This window comes from Trachypithecus francoisi, unplaced genomic scaffold, assembly GCF_009764315.1.
Source record: "Trachypithecus francoisi isolate TF-2019V2 unplaced genomic scaffold, Tfra_2.0 Lachesis_group15, whole genome shotgun sequence".
NCBI lineage: Eukaryota > Metazoa > Chordata > Mammalia > Primates > Cercopithecidae > Trachypithecus > Trachypithecus francoisi.
The window spans coordinates 66,212,796-66,231,703 of NW_022681460.1; the positions used below are offsets into that span (position 1 = coordinate 66,212,796).

Below are 18,908 nucleotides of genomic sequence, written 5' to 3' on the forward strand. Positions count from 1 at the left end.
GGACACCAGGGCCACAGGCACAAACTGCTTAGCAGGTGGTGAGGGCAGACACTGGCAAGGAGGATGAGGGTCTGGAGACCAGAGCAGTATGTGACAGAGCACAGCCAGCTGGGCTGTTGCTCCCATTTCCATTTCTGTTCCAGGCAGTGTTAGCTTAGCCCTCATTCTGGGCTCTCTGACTGACTTTTTGGAATGTGGTTTGAGACAAAGTCCTCAGTTCTGTGAGGGCAGGGACTGTATCTGTCTTACATGTGGTGTCTCCAGCATGCCTGACCCACAGGCATGCAGTAACTAGTTGTAAAGGAATGACCGAGTGAATGGCCGTGGCCCGGGGAAGGGTCGATGGGGAGAGAGGTCTGGGCTCAGGCTGTTTGCACACGACTGAATAGCTCCTGATTCTGGACCCAGGGACACAGTGTAGTGTTTAAGAAAGGGCTGGGGCAGGTGAGGTTTCCATCTGAGGCCCTGCCACTTACTGGCTGGGAGTCAAGGGGGAACCACTCAACCTCTCTGAGCTGAATGTTCTTCAGCTTGAAAAGGGATTAATAGTGTCACCTCAGATCATTGTGAGGACTAGAGGCAATTGTGCCCCAGAAGTGGTAGCAGCTATTCCCAGGACATGGTGCCCCAAGGGGTACTGTGGTCCCCATGGCCAACTGCTCCTGCAGCCGTGGAGGTGGAGGGCCAGAGGCATGGCAGCAGCGCCCTGCAGGAGCCCCCATTCTCATTTCCAGCTGCAAAAGGCCGGTGGCTCTCACTGTCCATCTGTGGCCTGGAGGAATCTGGCTAGTCTGGGCCTATGAAATCCTCACTGAGCTCTCAGGGACATGGCCATCTCTGGCCTGACAACAGCCTGGGGCCGGGGCCAAGTCCTTTTGACGCACTGGCCTCTGTTAAGGGCCTGCCAGGAGGCAGGGCCTGCCGCCCGCTTGTGAGCAAGGGCGCCTGCCCTGGTGCCCCAGGCACGTTCACAGGGCCCTCTTGGCACAGCTTCTGCTCCTGGGAGAGCAGGAGAGGAAGTCTTTGGGAACTTTTAATAACCACAGTAGGCGGTTCCCCAGATTCTTGGTCAAGGCCCAATTCTGAGAAGCCGGCTGTGCAGCTGGGAGCTGCGCTGTGGAGACCACACAGGGCCGGGGATCACCCAGCTCTCTGCAGAGTGGGACTTCAGCATGACTCTGGACTCTTAGGGGGACAGCAACCCATAAAAGCATCTCCTCCTTGATTTAGAATCCCAAACTCTCTACAGAACCTTTGTATGACCTGAAAGTGGCGTTGGGAACAAAAGTATTTATATAGAAAGTGGAACCTCACTTAGCAAGGGGCGTTTTCCTTCTGAGGAATTGGGTTTTCCCTGTTGAACTCTGAGCATGCATTCCCTTCCTCATTAGGGCTCCATGCTAGGGAGAAGAGAAAGGCAGGTCGGGGGCAGGGCAGTCCTGGAAACTGAGACCAGACCCTGTGTCCCCAGGGTGTGCAGAGGAGGAGGTTAAGTCTCTGAGGTGGCTATATGTGCAGGCAGCATCTGGGGTCCACTTCCTCACTGATTCAAACTCCCTGTTCCTGTTGAACCTCTTCACCTGGAGGTTCACAGCCCAGAGCTATGTCACACAGCTCTGTTTCAAGGGGTGAAACACAGGAGAAATGGGACGTACGCCTCAAGGAGCTCATACAACTCTGAAACCTTCTGGAACTGTTGTTGTTTGTTTGTTTGTTTAGAGATAGAGTCTAGCCCTCTTGCCCAGGCTGGACTCCTGGGCTCCAGGGGTCCTCCCTCTTCAGCTTTTCTAGTAGCTGGAACTATAGGCGTATGACACCACTCTTGGCTTTTCTGAAAGTGTTTGTTAACCTCATAGAGGTTTCTAACCTTTTGTTGAGGACAGTGGGAAGCCACAGGAGCCCTTAGAGCAATTATACTTTCATTTTCCTGGATAAAAATCACCTGGGAAGTTCTTTTTTGTTTTGGAGATGGAGTCTCACTCTGTCGTCCCGGCTGCAGTGCAGTGGCGCGATCTCGGCTCACTGCAACCTCCGCCTCCTGGGTTCAAGCAATTCTCCTGCTTCAGCCTCCTGAGTAGCTGGGAATACAGGCACCTGCTGCCACGCCCAGCTAATTTTTTTTGTATTTTTTAGTAGAGATGAGGTTTCACTGTGTTGCCCAGGCTGGTTTTGAACTCCTGAGCTCAGGCAATTTGCCCGCCTTGGCCTCCCAAAGGGGAAGTTCTTAAAAGCAGATGCCTGAACAACTTCAGATTCTGATGAATCAGGTCTTGTGTGAAGCTCAGAGGCTGCAATTTTTTTTTTGTTTTTTTGCCAGGATCTCACTCTGTCACCCAGGCTGGAGTGCAGTGGCACAATCACGACTCACGGCAGCCTCCATCTCCCAGGCTCAGTCGTCCTCCCACCTCAGCCTCCCGAGTAGCTGGGACTGAAGACATTCACCACCACACCTGGCTAATTTTCTTTTTTTTTTTTTTTTACTTTTTGTAGAGACAAGGTTTCACTATGCTGCCCAGGCTGGTCTTGAACTGCTGAGCTCAAGGGATCTTTCTGCCTCAGCTTCCCAAAGTGTTGGGATTACCCATGTGAACCACTGCACTCAGATGACTGCACTTTTAAGCTGCTAGGTGATTCTGACACTGCTGGCTTGAACCACAGCAGGAGAAACACCCAAAGAGGCCCAGAGCTGTGCTGTGTGCTCTGCATGGGGTTCAGTGTGAAGGGAAGCTTTTGCTTTAAGATGCTGTGACATCCCGCTGGGTTATGGTGGGCCCAGGCCAGAATGCTTCCTGGTGCTCTCGGGGAACTTGGGCCTGCTCCTTTTGTACAGGTGCTGGTGGCAAATCCCAGGTGGTCTTGCAGTTGCACCTGTGCTTATTTTCCAGGTTCATGCCTCCTGATGACCCCCTGGGTCGCCACGGACCTTCCCTGAGCAACTTCCTGAGCAGGAAGCCGAAGCCCCCAGAGCCATCCTGGCAGCATTGTCCCTATGGTGGGTAGCGCCCAGTGCTTCACGGGCCCTGTTCAGGGCCTTGTGTGGGGGTAGTACAGGAGCACAGTCAAAAAGCACTGGCCTGGTGCCCAGCAGCCTGGGCTCTTGCCCAAATTCTGCCCTCCAGCTATGCCACCCTGGAGAGTGAACTTTCCTGACAGGGTTATTGTAGAACTGACATCCTGGCTGGTGATTTCATGGGAGCCAGGGTCCCATGCCACGGTCGGATGCAGGGATCATGCACACAGCAAAGCTGTGTCTGAGAAGCCAGGAGACTGGACACAAACCCAGATGCAGGTCTCAGTCCCTTCACCTGGCCCCTGGCAGCTTCTGTCCTCACCCTACCCCACCCCCCCACCTTATGGATTTTGGTCACTGCTATCCATGAAGAGTTAAGAATTTTATCCTAGCACCCAGGGGGATGCCAGCCTTCTAGTCAGCTCTTTCACTGACTTGCTTCACCAAGTTATTTGATGTCTCCAAGTTCAGTAAAGACGTGGGTGACAGTCAATCATTTCTTGTTAGAATTAGGTGACCATACATACATTCAGGCTGACTCCTTCCCCCTTTCACTCTCAGAAGCCCTGGGTCTGGATGGTAACACTTGATCATTTGTTCACGACTCTGTTGGAACAGGGTGCAGGGTGAAGGCAAGCGTTAAACAGCGAACAGGGAGAACGGTGGGAACTGAGGCGGCACTGCAGGCGCAGTCCTATGCCCCGAGCACCCACTCCCTACCGCCCTCTCCCTAAGCCTGGCCTTATCCACAGGGTCCCTGGGGAAGTGGAGGCTGAAAGTCTTTGAATCCAGATATTTGGTCTTAGTCCCTGGTCAAAGGGACCTGGGACTGACACTCCTCTGCGTACCCTGGGATGAGTGTGCCCAGCGCCCCCTCGCCCAGGCCGCCCGCGCCTCCTGGGCACTTCTCCCCACCTCGGCCCCGAGCTCAGATCCTGAGGCGTTTCCAGAGCACTAAGTCTGCGGAGTCCGCGGCGGCCTGGGGGCTTGCTTGGAGGACTCTCCACGGAGAGGCGGGCGGGCTGGCACTCCCCGGATGCACCAGGCAGCGCCGCCCCTCCGCGCCCCGGGCCTCACGCCTCGCCCTCTCTGCCCCCGTCCCTTTCAGGCAAGAAATGCACTTACGGCATCAAGTGCAAGTTCTACCACCCGGAGAGGCCGCACCACACGCAGCTGGCTGTGGCCGACGAGCTCCGCGCCAAGACAGGGGCCCGGCCTGGCGCGGGCGCAGAGGAGCAGCTGCCACCGAGAGCCCCAGGCGGCCCCGCAGGAGCCCGGGCGGCCCCCCGGGAGTCAGTTGCGCACAGCCTCCCGCTGGCGCGGGGGTCCCCAGACCTGGTCGCCCTGCAGGGGAGCTTCTCTCGGCTGGCCTTCAGCGACGACCCGGGGCCCCTCGGGCCGCCTCCCCCGGGCCACGCCTGTGGCCTCACGCCCCGACTGGGAGGGCCCAAGTGGGTTTCCGCGGGCTGCCTGGTGCCAGGCCCGCTCAGCTTCCCTAGCCCGGAGAGCCAGTTCTCACCGGGCGACCTCCCGCCTCCGCCCGGCCTGCAGCTCCAGCCGCGGGGCGAACACCGCCCTAGGGACCTGCACGGCGACTTGCTTTCCTCGCGCAGGCTGCCCGACGACCCGTGGGCCCGTCTACCCCGCTCCGACCGCTTCCCTGGGCGCTCCGCCTGGGCGGAGCCGGCCTGGGGCGACGGCGCCACTGGGGAACTTTCAGGGTACGCGGCTGAGGACGAGGGGGAGGCTCGTGCCCGGGCTCGCATTGCGCTCTACAGCGTCTTCCCGCGCGACCAGGTGGACCGCGTGATGGCCGCGTTCCCGGCGCTCTCCGACCTCGCCAGGCTCATCCTCCTGGTGCAGAGATCCCAGAGGGCGGGGGCGCCGCTGGGCAAGCCCTAAGGGACCACCACGCCCTTGCAGGGAATGGCCCAGCCTCGCCTTGCGTCTTGGACGGGTGGACCTGTGGTTGCCAGCCTGGACCTGAGTGGGCCCACCGTGGCGCCCCCTTTTCTTTAAAGATGGTCAGGGAAGCCTGCTTCCTCCTCCTCAGCAGGGTTGTGGGGGCTTGGTGGCACTTGGTGATACTCACTGAGGCCGGGGCCTGCTGCGGGGAGGTACACCTACTTCCGTGGAGGGAATGATTTTCCATGTGCACGGAGACTGCAGGTCCAAGCTGCAGTAGAATCCACAAGTGGGTAACGAAATCAATTTAGTGGGTCACCACCACAAACAGCGCACTGGGACAGGTCAGAGCGCACCCTGTGCAATCAGGCTGAGTCCGAACTCTTGTTACCTAGCCTGTGTCCCTACCCTCTTGGCAGCCGTGTAACTAACCTCAGTGTGGGTCGTAGTCAGAAGTTTAAAAAAGACTGTGAATGGTCTTGAATTTCATTACATCAGATAATGTTTGAAATATGTAGTCAGGCGGCCGGGGGAGGTTTGCTATCTGAAATTTTTCGTGCTGGCTATTGCTAACCCCACCCGCAAGAGGAGCCCAGCCTCCAAGTGTGGGCTCTGCTGTGCTCTGAATTGTGTGGCTGTGCCATGCTGGGGATGAGTGGCAGGGGTGCTTTGTCCAAGGGCCACCTCTGGGACCTTCACCCCCCTTCACACACATACCCCACACCACACAAATGTACACACACACACATATGCAGTCTCACACATGTATATACTCACACACACCACACAGACACATACCGTTTGGCTCAGGGTTAAGTATCTTCAATTTTTTTTTTTTTTAGCCACCCATCATGGCAGTTTCCAGAATAGGCCTTCTACTGTACCAGCTGAGCCACCTTCTTTTACTTCTTCTTCTTCTTTCTTCTGTGTGTGTGTGTGTGTTTTTTTGTAATAAGACAGAGTCTCAGCCCGGAATGGTGGCTCACGCCTGTAATGCCAGCACTTTGGGAGGCTGAGGCAGGCAGATCACTTGAGGTAAGGAGTTTGAGACCAACCTGACCAACATGGTGAAACCCTGTCTCTACTAAGAATACAAGAAATTAGCCAGGCATGGTGGCACACACTTGTAGTCCCAGCTACTCAGGAGGCTGAGGCAGGAGAATCGCTTGAACCCAGGAGGTGGAGGTTGCAGTGAGTTGAGATCATGCCACTGCACTCCAGCCTGGGCGGCAGAGCGGTAATCCATCTTAAAATAAAAGAAAAAAGGAGTCTCACTCTGTCACTCTGTCTGGAGTATAGTGGTGTGATCATAGCTCACTGAAGATTCAAACTCCTGGACTCAAGCGATCTTCCTGCCTCAACCTCCTGAGTAACTGGGACTGTAAGCATGAGAGCCACACTTCACAATTAAACTGGGACCGGGTGAGTCAGGACTTTTGCTCTGAAATCTACAGGTGGGTCAGCAGAAAGCTGACATGCGCTCAGTCAGAGTTTATTGCCACCCTCCTGGTGCCGTTTCTTCCAGCCAGCTACTGCTCTGGGTTTGAAGAGAAAGGGTCTCCCCATTTGCAATGGCTAAGAAGTGAGATGGTGCTGCCAGAGTGCCGACCCCCGAATCCTCAGGGGGCCCTGGCCTCTCCTGGCAGCATCCACCCATTCTGGTTACCGTGCCAGCCCGCCAGGCTATGGTTCATTTGTTCATTAGAGGGTTTGGTAGCTTGGCAGTTTGGGGAAAGCAGGAGGCACTTCCCAGGAGAAGACCAGCCCTCAACCCCACAAGCTTCCTGCAGCCTGCTGGTGCAGAGGGATCTCTTGCCAGTTTATTACCAGATTTCATGAGAGGTTGGCAGGCCTGGGGGGCACCTCAGGGAGAGTGCGTTCCCAGCCGTTTCATTCATGGTAAATGACACCCCTGCGGCATACAGTGATGTTAGGTTTTTCTCTGAGACTCCTTTGATCTTTTAAAACCAGATTCTTAGCATGGATTGAGCCAGACCTGTTCCTCACCCCCTTTTTCCAAAGAGGACGGTGCACCCATAGTTTTACCGTATTATATTGGGATCTCAGTCCTGAAGATGGCCCACTCTTTGTAAACAAGTTGGATTTTCCTCATGATGTGTGTGGGTTTTTTTTTGGCGGGGGAGAGGAAGGGGGCAGGATTTCACTCTGTCATGTGCCACCCAGGCTGGAGTGCAGTAGTGCAATCAGGGCTCACTGCAGATTTGACTTCCCAGGCTTAAGCAGGCCTTGTGCCTCAGCCTCCTGAGTAGCTGGGACTACAGTTGCACCACCACGTCCAGCTAATATTTTCTATTTTTTGTAGAGACTCAAAATGTTGGGATTACAGGCATGAGCCACTGCACTGGGCCTTTATTTTTATTTTTAACCTTTTGACAAGACATACTTTCTATTAGAGCTACTTTTTGTCTCACTGGTTCGGTTTCCTGATGTAGAATCGTTGTGTTGCTGATTTTTCAGTTAAAATGTTTAAACTGCTTCCTTTGAGAACAAGTTTGAGTTTTAGTAAGCTGTAAAGCTATTTTATTTGATTCACTGTGAATAAGACAAGTACAAAAAAGAAAAAAAAGTGAAAACACAGCACATTTCAAGTGTAATCCCCTTTGGAATTTTTCCGAAGTCTTAGTATATGTCTTTGTGACACAAAAACACAGATGGGACAGGTACATGAAATGTTCCTCGTGCATAGCTGTTACCGTGCTTCAAAAATAAATCATTTTTACCACACCTGGATTCTTGATTGTCAAATTGTCTATTAGTTTCTCCTACTGATTTTCCCCCAGATTGGTCTGTTCTGTTAAAAATTGTGGGTGTAGACTGAGCCCGATGGCTCATGTTTGTAATCCCAGCACTTTGGCGGGCTTCATGAGGTCAGGAGTTCAAGACCAGCCTGGTCACCATGGTGAGACCCTGTCTCTACTAAAAATACAAAAATTAGTTGGGCGTGGTGGGGCATGCCTGTAATTCCAGCTACTCAGGAGGCTAAAGCAGGAGAATCACTTGAACCCAGGAGGCGGAGGTTGTAGTGAGCTGAGATTATGCCACTGCACTCCAGCCTGGGTGACAGAGCGAGACTCTGTCTCAAAAAAAAAAAAAAAAAAAAAAAAAAAGGTGGGTGTGAAGAAGACTGAGGTTGTGGCCAGTCTCAGCAGCTGCAGTTCTGTGTTGTTCCACCTGGGACGATGTGACGGGCTCAAATCCACCTTTTCCAGGAGAAGCAGTAAGGCTATGGCAAGGACCTCCTTTGCTGGATGTGCAGCAGGCAGTTCCCAAGGACACAGGCTGCTTGCCCATTTCCTAGACTTCTAAAATCCTCATTACAGAACTATGAAGTTGACTCATAGAAGTCGCTCTTCTTGTTCAAACCTGCAGCAGAGCTCTCCTCGACTGATCAAACCAGAGGCCGTTGCCGTCCTGGGTTGGGTTTGCCCTGGGGCAGCCTTCCCAGAGGCCTCTGGAAGGGGGTTTGGGGCAGAACTGCAGAATGTCGGGGGTTGAGGGGTGGAAGCAAGACAAGCCACTCTAATTGGCATTCTTCCAGATAAAATGGATCCAGCTTTGGTTTGACATTGAGGTCAGCTGAGGAGCCATGCCCCAGCTGTGGCTGGCATGGACACAGCTCAGATGAGGCCACAGAGGCTGTGGGCTTCTGGGGAAAAAGTCCACCTATGGGGTGTGGTGGGGAGAAGACCACAGAAGTCACGGATGGGGGGAGGGAGGCATTAAGGTAAAGAAGACACAAGATAGGAGTGATCGGGAGAGAAGTTCTGGGAACTGGAGCAATTCCTTGGAATCACATATTCTACCAAGAGGGATGGCACAGAGCCGGGACCAGTGGCATAATCTGTGGGACTCTAAGCAAAATCAAACTGCAAGGTTCCCTATTCAAAATGTATAACAATTTCAAGATGTCAGCAGAGCATGAAACCAAACACGGGTTCCTTCTAAGCATAGGGCCCTGTGCGACAGCACAGGTCACATACCTAGGAATCTAGCCCTGCATGGAGTTACCTAAAAGACAAGCAAGAGAACATTCTCAGTGCCGAGAGTGTGTTCAGAACAAAACATTGACTGAAAGAAGTCAGAGGCCAAGATGCATGTGCTTCACTGCTAGAAAAGGCCATGGTGTTGGAGCAGGTGCTGGTCCCCCAGCCTCTACCTGAGGGTTTGCTCACTGCAGCCACCTGAGGACTAAGTGGGGCTCCCTTGGCTTTCCCTGGAAGGGGCTAAAGGGGAGAAGTCAAGGGGCTTGGGTAAATCACCCTCTGGATTGTCCACTTCCAAATGAGTGACAGATGTCAGTCGGGGTAGCTCTAGAATTATACTAGTTTGTATTAGCCAAGGTTCTTGGCTACAAGTGTGGTTCACAAAACCAAATGGCAGGAGGCCAGGGGTAGAAGGCAGCTGTGGAGCTGACTGGAATTAGGACCTCAAAACCCTGTCAAGACTCTTGTCTGTTTCCTTCTGCACCTGTTACCTTCTGTTTATTCTCTCCTTCCAAGGTTTTTCCTGCACATTGAGAGCCATTCTCGTGGCCGGCTTAAGCACACATCCTTCCTTAAAGGACTCAAGGAGACTGCTTCAGAAAGATCCTGGGGAAGGATTCTGATTGGCCTGGCTTGGGTCACGTGCCCACCCCTGGACCAATCACTGTAGGATGAGGAAGTACTACAATTGGTCTAGCCTGGATCTCAGGCCCACCTCTGGCTCCTCACCTCATATCTGAACCCACGTGGTTGGTGGGGGCTGGGGAGAGGGAGATAAGCAGTGCCCTTAAAGAAGGGGGGACACAGTTTAAGCAGACAACGCACATGCCCACAGCAATGTGCAAACCTGAGTACCGCACCAAGGCTTGGCATGGCCCTGCCCTCCTCCACCCCCTACCCCGGTCCTATGGGAGAAAGCCACAGCTATGTTAGGAAAACCCTTGTGTCTGCCCATCCATAGACAACACGGTCTCCTGTGGGAGGAAGGTGGAAGGGCCGCTGCCACAGAGCCGGAAGTATCATCATGTTAATCTCGCCAATGCTGTGACTGTGGCCAGAGGAGCCCTGCTGTGGCACACCACCAAAAACCCCTGTCGGGGAGGAAGAGGCTTTGCAGAGTCAGAAGGTGACCTTGGTTCTTTAATTACCCAGCTGGGTAATTAATTTGTCCTGAGTTCCTGGGGACAGCTCTCTGTCCTCACGAAGGGATAACACACACCTATTCAAATGCCCAGAAACAGGAAAGGTGCTGGTTAAGTAAACAGAAAGGCAAACAGGCCCAGTGCTCAGAAACCACCTGAACACTGTGCTTATTAACTGGCTGGCTGACATGGACTGACTGACAGTGATGGGCTGGCTGGCTGACACTGATTCATTGACACTATCTGACTGACCAAGTGACTGACAACGACTGACTGACTGACACTGACAGACTAATGGATGAACATTGGTTGACTGACTAGCTGACAGACACAATGATTGGTCAACTGACACTGACTCACATTGGCTGACTGACATTGGCTGACTGAAACACTGGGTGGCTGACACTGGCTGACACTGGCTGACACAGTGGCTGACTGATACTGGCTGACTGACACTGACTGACACTGGCTGACTGAAACACTGGGTGGCTGACACTGGCTGACACTGGCTGACACAGTGGCTGACTGATACTGGCTGACTGACACTGACTGACACTGGCTGACACACTGGCTTACTGACACTGGCTGACACTGACACTGGCTGACTGACACACTGGCTGACATTGACTGACACTGGCTGACACATGGGCTGACTGACACTGGCTGACTGACACACTGGCTGACATTGGTTGACAGTGGCTGACACACTGGCTGACACTGGCTGGCTGACACACTGACTAACACTGGCTGACACTGGCTGACTGACACTGGCTGAGTGGCACTAGCTGACGACACTGAAGTGTGGCCAGGACCTGTGGCTGGCTGTTGAGAGTGATTACTCAAATAGAATTAGCAAATCACAGTGGTTTTGACTTTATCTGCAGTCAGTCTTACTCCTGAATATAACATATGTGTGATGACATCAAGCCAGCTTAAGCCTCCAAAGTTATGCTTCACAGAGGGCATTCCTGAATGAGGCAGTTACAGAAACATTTCCCCCCAAAAGAAGCCTGGGAAGCACAGGAGGGGGTTGAGGTTCCTCCCCTGACAGGGGTGATTTCCTCTTCTGGCTCCTTGCTCTTTCTCAGAGGCTGTCTCCAGCTCTCAGTTCTTCGGAGCTCCAACTTCACAGCAATCACCCACCTGCAGTCCTCTGGGCTCTGTGTTTTGCTTCATCATGACCCCATTGCTCTCCCACCCTTCTCCATCTGTTACCTCCACACCCCTCAAATCTCCCCATCCTTCAGAGCCCTCCCCTTGACCCTTCGTCCAGGGCATCTGCCCAGGCCATTCCAGTGCCAGGAGCCCCCCTTATTCTCAGACTGCTTCAAAGCTGTTCTTTCAGGGCAGAACTGGTCCACTCTGCTCCGTGGCACTCTGGCAACAGTTCTGCTTTGAATGGTTACTTGTTGTGCATCATTGAACTCTTCCCTTACATGTAGGCTGGACTTCCCCAACTGGTCCACGCACACTTGGAGGGTTGGGATTCTGTCTCAATCTTGTTCCTGCATCAGCCCTGAGGCCAGTCAGTCAGGACAAGCTCAGAAACAATGCAGGCCCGAATCCCGGTGAGTGAGACCACTGAGTTGATTATTGGTTTGTGCTAGATGCCCATGGTAGGTTGGCTGGGGCTTGCATGCAGAGACCTGGGTGGAAGCAGTTTCTGCCTCCAGCCTCACAGTGAGTTACCTCCAGGAAGAGAATGTTCAGAAATGTGCACTGGACCCTGAAGCTTCTGTCCAGATGTCATTGCTGCTTCCGTTTCACTGGCCCAAACAAGTCACATGGCAACACCTAACTTCTAGGGACAAGAAAGCATGATCCCACTGTTTGCACGTGGTTGACATATTTGGAGAATAGCACTCATGACAATCTGCCTGTGGAAGCCTAGAGAGAAATACTTGCTGATTGAAAATCCTGAAGGAAAGAATGAGTTAAATGAAGCATGGTACATCCACTTACTGGAATACCATAGGGCATTAAAATGATATTGCAAAGGATGCTCATGAGCTAGAAAGTGTTGAGCATGTATTGTGAAGCGGCGAAGTAGGTTATAAAAAAGAATGTCCCAGCCAAGCACAGTGGCTCATGCCTGTAATCCCAGCACTTTGGGAGGCTGAGGCGGGCAGATCACCTGAGGTTGGGAGTCTGAGACCAGCTTGACCAACATGGAGAAAGCCTGCCTCTACTAAAAATACAAACATTAGCTGGTGTGGTGGCATGCACCTGTAATCCCAGCTCCTCAGAAGGTTGAGGCAGGAGAATTGCTTGAACCTGGGAAGCAGAAGTTGTGGTGAGCTGAGATCGTGCCATTGCACTCTAGCCTGGGCAACAAGAGGGAAATTCCGTTTCAAAAAAGAAAAGAAAAGAAAAGAATGTCCTATATAATCTTTTTTTTTATTAAAAATGCTTATTATAGGAAAATACCAAGGGAATTCACTAAAAGATCATCAGAATAGATCTCGATAGTAGGATTATGGTTACAGGTGATCTTCTCCCCATTTTGGTTTCTATTTTTCTAAATCCCTGTATTTTATAACTTTGGTAACATGAAAAAAAATTTTGCCAAACAGTGCTGTATTTAAAAGTATAATAAACACATTCATTATTCAGAAAATTCAGTCATCTTTGTAAAAAATTATTGTACAGAATGTAGCCATTGTAAAATTCAGGGATCTTGCAGTGACATCAGATAATACTAGTGTGGATCCTTTCAGGCCGTTTCCACACATACAGGCATGTATACATATTTCATGGAAAGAAAATTCTCGTGGACCAGGTCCCTGGCTAGCACCAGGGCTGTCAGACCTGAACCCACGCGCACAGTCCAGGTGAGCAGCGTGCCTGGTTGCCCTGCTAGAAAACCCTGTGCGGGCCCTTGCTCCTGGGACGGGGAGTGAAGGATCTTGGGAGGCTCCTCTAGGAAGTCGCCAGCTGCAGGCTGCAGTGACTATTGGGGGAAGACCTGTCAGTCTGCAGCCCCCAAGTCTGCGAACACTGTCCTGGGTCTGGCATTAGGGACTGTGCGCTCATCAGTGCAAGGAGGCAGCCCTCACTGTGGGTGCTTGGCTCTGGGGCCTCATGGTCTGGTCTGTTGGGAGAGAGGAGGAAGATTTTCCTGTTCTCTGTTTGAGCTCTTTGAGTTGATTCGGCTCCAGGGAATTTTTTTGGCCCAGTCATTTCCAAAATAGCTCTTCATGATCTGTTTGTGGCAAAGGCAGTAGATTTATGGCTTTGCTGACCTTTGATTTGTTGTCAAAGCTCTGCCTGGGGTCATGGGGAGGTTTTCCTTTGCTTATTTACCCAGAGTGATTTAGGAACCTCAGTGGCAAGAGGTTTTGCATTTCTTCCGCTGTAAGACCTGACCGCGTGGCCCCTGCCATCAGGGTTCACAGCCTGGGAGGGGCTCAGACTCATATTTCATACAGAATGGCAGTTATCCTTTGGACGCCCTGGGGCGTGTCATTCATATTCCTTGGCCCACAATCCTCATTGAGAATCCCCCGAGAGAGTCCCCAGAGCTGCATGTCTCACTCTGCCCTGCCTCCCGCCGCCTGGCCTCTTCCCACCTCCTTTTGGGCTCCTGGCCCTCCACAGCTGAGGGACTGAGGAAGAGCGGATGAATTACTATTATTATTAATTCTGATGAGTCAGCCTCCTACCAGAGTCTGTGAGTGCAGCTGGCGCCTGCAGCACCCGTGGGCAGCTGGGCTGGTGTGCAAGCAAGGAGGGCTCCTGGGGTAGGTTAGGGACCCTGAGCAATCCTGGGCCTTGTTCTTTGGGCCTGTGTACTTTTGTGTGTGGCTTTGTCTTTTTACTGCGGGGTAGAGTCTGGAGGAAACTCAGAGGTCCTAAGGGGACGCCTGTCCGAGGAGGCCGAGTCACTTGCTCAAGGCACAGGGGGAGCTTGTGGCCCTGGGGTCTTTCTGTCAGTTTAGGGATTTCTGAAAAAATGTCCTGGTTCATTCATTTATTTATCCAGTATGCTATTTGAGACCCCTGATCTATGCCCTCTGTTCTAGGACCTGGGGAAAATCCTGCTATCACAGAGTTCACCTTCTGGTTCAAAACAAAGCTTGGGTTCATTGTGCACATTCCTTCTACCCTGTTTCTGAATCACCCTGGGACCCTCACAACAGCCTTTGGGATGCGTGCCTTTAATTCTGTCTCATTGAATAGAAAACTGAGGTGCCGGAAGCAACTTGCCAAAGGTTGGTTTTGTGTTATCTTTATGGTTACTTAGGCTAAAAAGGTTTCAGTGTAAATAGTAGTATGAATGCATTTATAAGTAACTCTAGGGGCCGGTGTGGTGGCTCACGCTGGTAATCCCAACACTTTGGGAGGCAGAGGCGAGCAGATCACCTGAGGTCAGGAGTTCGAGACCAGCCTGACCAACATGGAGAAACCCCGTTTCTACTAAAAATGCAAAATTAGCCGGGTGTGGTGGCGCATGCCTGTAATCCCAACTACTCGGGAGGCTGAGGCAGGAGAATCTCTTGAATCCCAGAGGCGGAGGTTGCAGTGAGCTGAGATTGTGCCATTGCACTCCAGCCTGGGCAACAAGAACAAAACTCCGCCAAAAAAAAAAAAAAAAAAGTAACTCTAATCTGCATGAAAGGTTGTTTGGTTAGCATTTGAAGGCCCCTAACTGGGGTTTCTCTCTCCAGAGGAGGGACCTGAGAGCCTAATAACTGTTACAGAAATAAATGCTAGAATCTTGTTAATTAGCAGAAAGGAAATGAGAAATAATTTTTCATTGTTGAAAAGTGGGATGTTCAAAATATGTGCTTAGTTGGCTCAGGCCTCAGACCCACACATAAACCTGTGAAGGTCTGCCAGTAGTGCTTTGGTTTCTTTCTTTTGCTGGGAGAATGAACTGAGGCTGGGCTAGATGGGGGAAAAGCAAGGGGTTGGTGGGCTGGGATTCCAGGCTGCTTTTCAGCTTCTGAGCTGACTCTTCCTACTGACCTCAGCAAAACAAAACAAAATTAACCCCAAATCCCACCTCCACCCAGCTTGAATTGGGAAGAAATATAAATCTTGAACAGACCAATAACAAGCAGTGAGATTGAATGAGTAATAAAAAATCTCCCAACATTAAAAAGCCAGGACCCAGTGGAATCACAGCCAAATCCTACTGGACATTCCAAGAAGAATTGCTATCAATCCTACAGAAACAATTCCAAAAGATTAAGGAGGAAACCCTCCCTAACTCATTCTATGAAGCCAATGATCACCCTGATAACAAAGCCAGGTAAGAACACAACAACAACAAAAAAACCACAGACCAATATCTTTGATGAAAACAGATACAAGAATCCTCAACAAAATTCTAGCAAAGTGAATCCAATGGTACATCAAAAAGATAATTTACCATGATCAAGTGGGTTTCATCCCAGGGATGCAGGGATAGTTCAACATACACAAGTCAATAAGTGTGATTCACCACATAAACAGAATTAAAAACAAAACCATACGATTATCTCAATAGATACAGAAAAAGTATTCCATAAAATTCAGCATCACTTTATGATAAAAACCCTCAACAAACCAGGCATAGAAGGAACATAGCTCAAAATAATAAATGCCACATACAACAAACTCACCGCCAACATCATTCTGAATGGGGAAAAGTTGAAAACATTCCCCCGAAGAACTGGAACAAGACCTGAATGTCCACTTTCACTACTTCTATTCAACACAGTACTGAAAATCCTAGCCAGAGAAATCAGGCAAGAGAAAGAAATAAAGGGCATCCAGACTGTAAAAGAAGTCAGGCTATCTCTGTTTACCATGATATGACCTTATACCTAGAAAATCCCAAAGACTCATCCAAAAGACACCTAGATTTGATAAACAAATTCAGTAGAGTCTCAGGTTACAAAATCAATGTACACAAATGAATAGCACTGCTATACACCAACAATAACCAAGTTGAGAGTCAAATCAAGAACTCAGTTCCTTTTATAATAGCTACCAAAAAGCCGGGTGCGGTGGCTCATGCCTGTAATCCCAGCACTTTGGGAGGCCAAGGTGGGTGGATTACCTGAGGTCAGGAGTTCGAGACCAGCTTGACCAACATGGAGAAACCCCGTCTCTACTAAAAATACAAAATTAGCTGGGCGTGGTGGTGCATACCTATAACCCCAGTTACTGAGGAGGCTGAGGCAGAAGAATCACTTGAACCTTGGAGGCAGAGGTTGTAGTGAGCCAAGATTGTGCCATTGCACTCCAGCCTGGGCAATAAGGGTGAAACTCTGTCTCAACAAAACAAAACAAAACAAAACAAACAAACAAACAAAAACCCTAGGAATATACTTAACCAAGGAGATGGAAGGTCTCTACAAGGAGAACTACGAAAGCAAGTAGATGAAAGAAATCATAGATGACATAACCAAACAGAAAAACATTCCATGCTCATGAATTAGAAGAATCAATGTGAAAATGACCATACTGCCCAAAGCAATATGTAGATTCAATACAATTCCTGTCAAAATACCAAGGTAATTTTTTACAGAATTAGAAAAACCCTCAACCTAAAATTCACATGGAACCAAAAAAGAGCACATATAGCTAAAGCAATCCTAAGCAAAAAGAACAAATCTGGAGGCATTACACTACCCAACTTCAAATTATATGTTACAAGACTATAGTAGCTAAAACAGCATGGTACTGATACAGAAATAGACACATAAGACCAATGCAACAGAATAGAGGATCCAGAAATAAAGCCAAATACTTATATCCAACTAATCTTCAAAAAGCACACAAAAACACACTCTAGGGAAAGGATATTCTATTCAATAAATGCTGCTGGGAAAATCGGATTGCTACGTGTAGAAGAATGAAACTGGATCCCCTTCTCTCACTGTATACAGAAATCAACCCAACATGGATGAAAGACTTAAATCTAAGACTTGCAACCATAAAAATTCTAGAAGAAAACCTAGGAAAAACTCTTCTGAACAGGCCTAGGCAAAGAATTTAGGACTAAGACCCCAAAAGCAAATGCAACAACAATAACAACAAAAATAAATGGGACCTAATTAAACTAAAAAGCTGCCCAACAAAATAAAATATCAACAGAGGAAACAGACAACCTACAGAATGGAAGAGAATATTTGCAAGCTATGCCTCTGATAAAGCACCAATATCCAGAATCTACGAGGAACTAAAACAAATCAGCAAGAAAAAAACCCAAATAATCACATTACAAAAGTAGGCAAATGGCATGAACAGACATTTTTCAAAAAAGATATGCAAATGACCAACAAATGTATGAAAAAATGTTCAATATCACTAATCATCAGGGAAATGCAAATTAAAACCACAGTGAAATACCACTTTACCCCAGCCAGAATAGCCATTACCAAAAAGTCAAAAAATGATAGATGTTGGCACGAATGTGGTAGAAAAAGAATGCCCATACCCTGCTGGTGGGAATGTAAATTAACACAACCTCTAAGGAAAGCAGTATAGAGATTTCTCGAAGAACTAAAAGTAGATCTACCATTCAATCAAGCAATTCCACTACTGAGTATCTACCCAAAGGAAATTCAGTCATTAAATACTAATTAAAAAAAGACATCTGCATGCATATGTTTATTGCAACACAATTTACAATTGTAGACATATGGATTCAACCGAAGTGCCCATCAGCCGATGAGTGGATAAAAAAAAAATGTGGTGTCTGGCCGGAAGTGATAGCTCAGCGGTGGTTCATACCTGTAATCCCAGCACTTTGGGAGGCCGAGGCGGGTGGATCACTTGTAGAGGCCTTGTAGAGGCCAGGAGTTCAAAACCAGCCTGGGCAACATGGTGAAACCCTGTCTCTACTAAAAATGCAAAAATTAGCTGGGCATGGTAGTGCTGGGCATGATGTGATAACAGCACTGTCCTCGGCTATGGGAGCTCCGCGACCCCGGGCCCTGGCACCTCAGGGCTGTCATTAAGCTCCTCGCAGAGTGAGTCAAGGGGGCACAGTTGTCCCACCTACAGAGGGCACTTTGCTGGCACTAATCTCAATGTGGCTGTGAGTCCAGGCAGGCTTGTGGCTGTTTTCAGCCCACACTGGGGGTTGTGGCCCACGACAGTGCTGTTATCACATCAAAGGCTGTGACAGTGGCTGCCAAACACCCATCACTCTTGCCCCATGGAGAAAATATCAGGGATCCCAAGTTGCAGCTGACCCAGCCACACAGCCACTGGGCCATGAGTCCATTGAACGCTTTCGTGGGTGCAGGACGGACACAGTCTCCAAATAGAGGGAGACAAAGAGCCCGGAGCCACTTGGAATCCTGGGGATCCTTGGTGACCCATCACTCAGCTTGCCCAGGACCATCCCAGTGTTAGCACTGAAAGTCCTGCATCCTGGGGGACCCGTCAGTCCCGGGCAAACTGGATGAGGGTCACCCTGACTCCTCACAAGCCCATGGCCCCTGAAGGCAAATGGCTGGGCAGCTCTGAGCACTGGCTCCCACCCTCCTCTGCTCCAGTGTCTGCAGAGACAGGAACATCTGGAGGAGCAGGGAGGATGGTCTTTCTGTGACCCTCAAAATAGAAATCACAAAAAGCCAGATGGCAGAGCTTTGGGCCTGGGATGAGGCAGCTGGCTGCACCAAGGTCCTGGGAAGAGTCCACAGCACAGGCCAGCCCTGCGCCCAGCTGCCACCGGCCTTCCCCAATCGTTATTGTCACCTCTGGGGAGTTGACTGTCACTGCTGAGTCTATCATCTCCCTGCTCTGGTCACGTCATGACCTTCAGAGGCAGGTAAGTTGTCAAGGGCTAAGTCACCGCCAGCCCAGAATAAGAGACTAATGTGGGACAATCACTTAGGGCCCTTGGTT

At 50.3% G+C, this 18,908-nt stretch overlaps 1 protein-coding gene across 9 annotated transcripts in view; it reads left to right on the plus strand.

Annotated features, from left to right (window-relative positions):
• Nucleotides 1-5,399, plus strand: part of ZC3H12D (zinc finger CCCH-type containing 12D) — a 42,720-nt gene extending 37,321 nt beyond the window's left edge. For 8 of the 9 annotated variants that reach the window (XM_033235111.1, XM_033235116.1, XM_033235110.1 and 5 more), the window contains 2 exons: nt 2,886-2,992; nt 4,119-5,399. In XM_033235111.1, coding sequence (XP_033091002.1) covers nt 2,886-2,992; nt 4,119-4,912 — 901 coding nt within the window. In that variant the 3' untranslated portion in view covers nt 4,913-5,399. The remainder of the gene's footprint in view (nt 1-2,885; nt 2,993-4,118) is intronic. The other variant, XM_033235115.1, reaches the window with a different exon arrangement.
• The last annotated feature ends 13,509 nt before the right edge of the window (nt 5,400-18,908 follow it).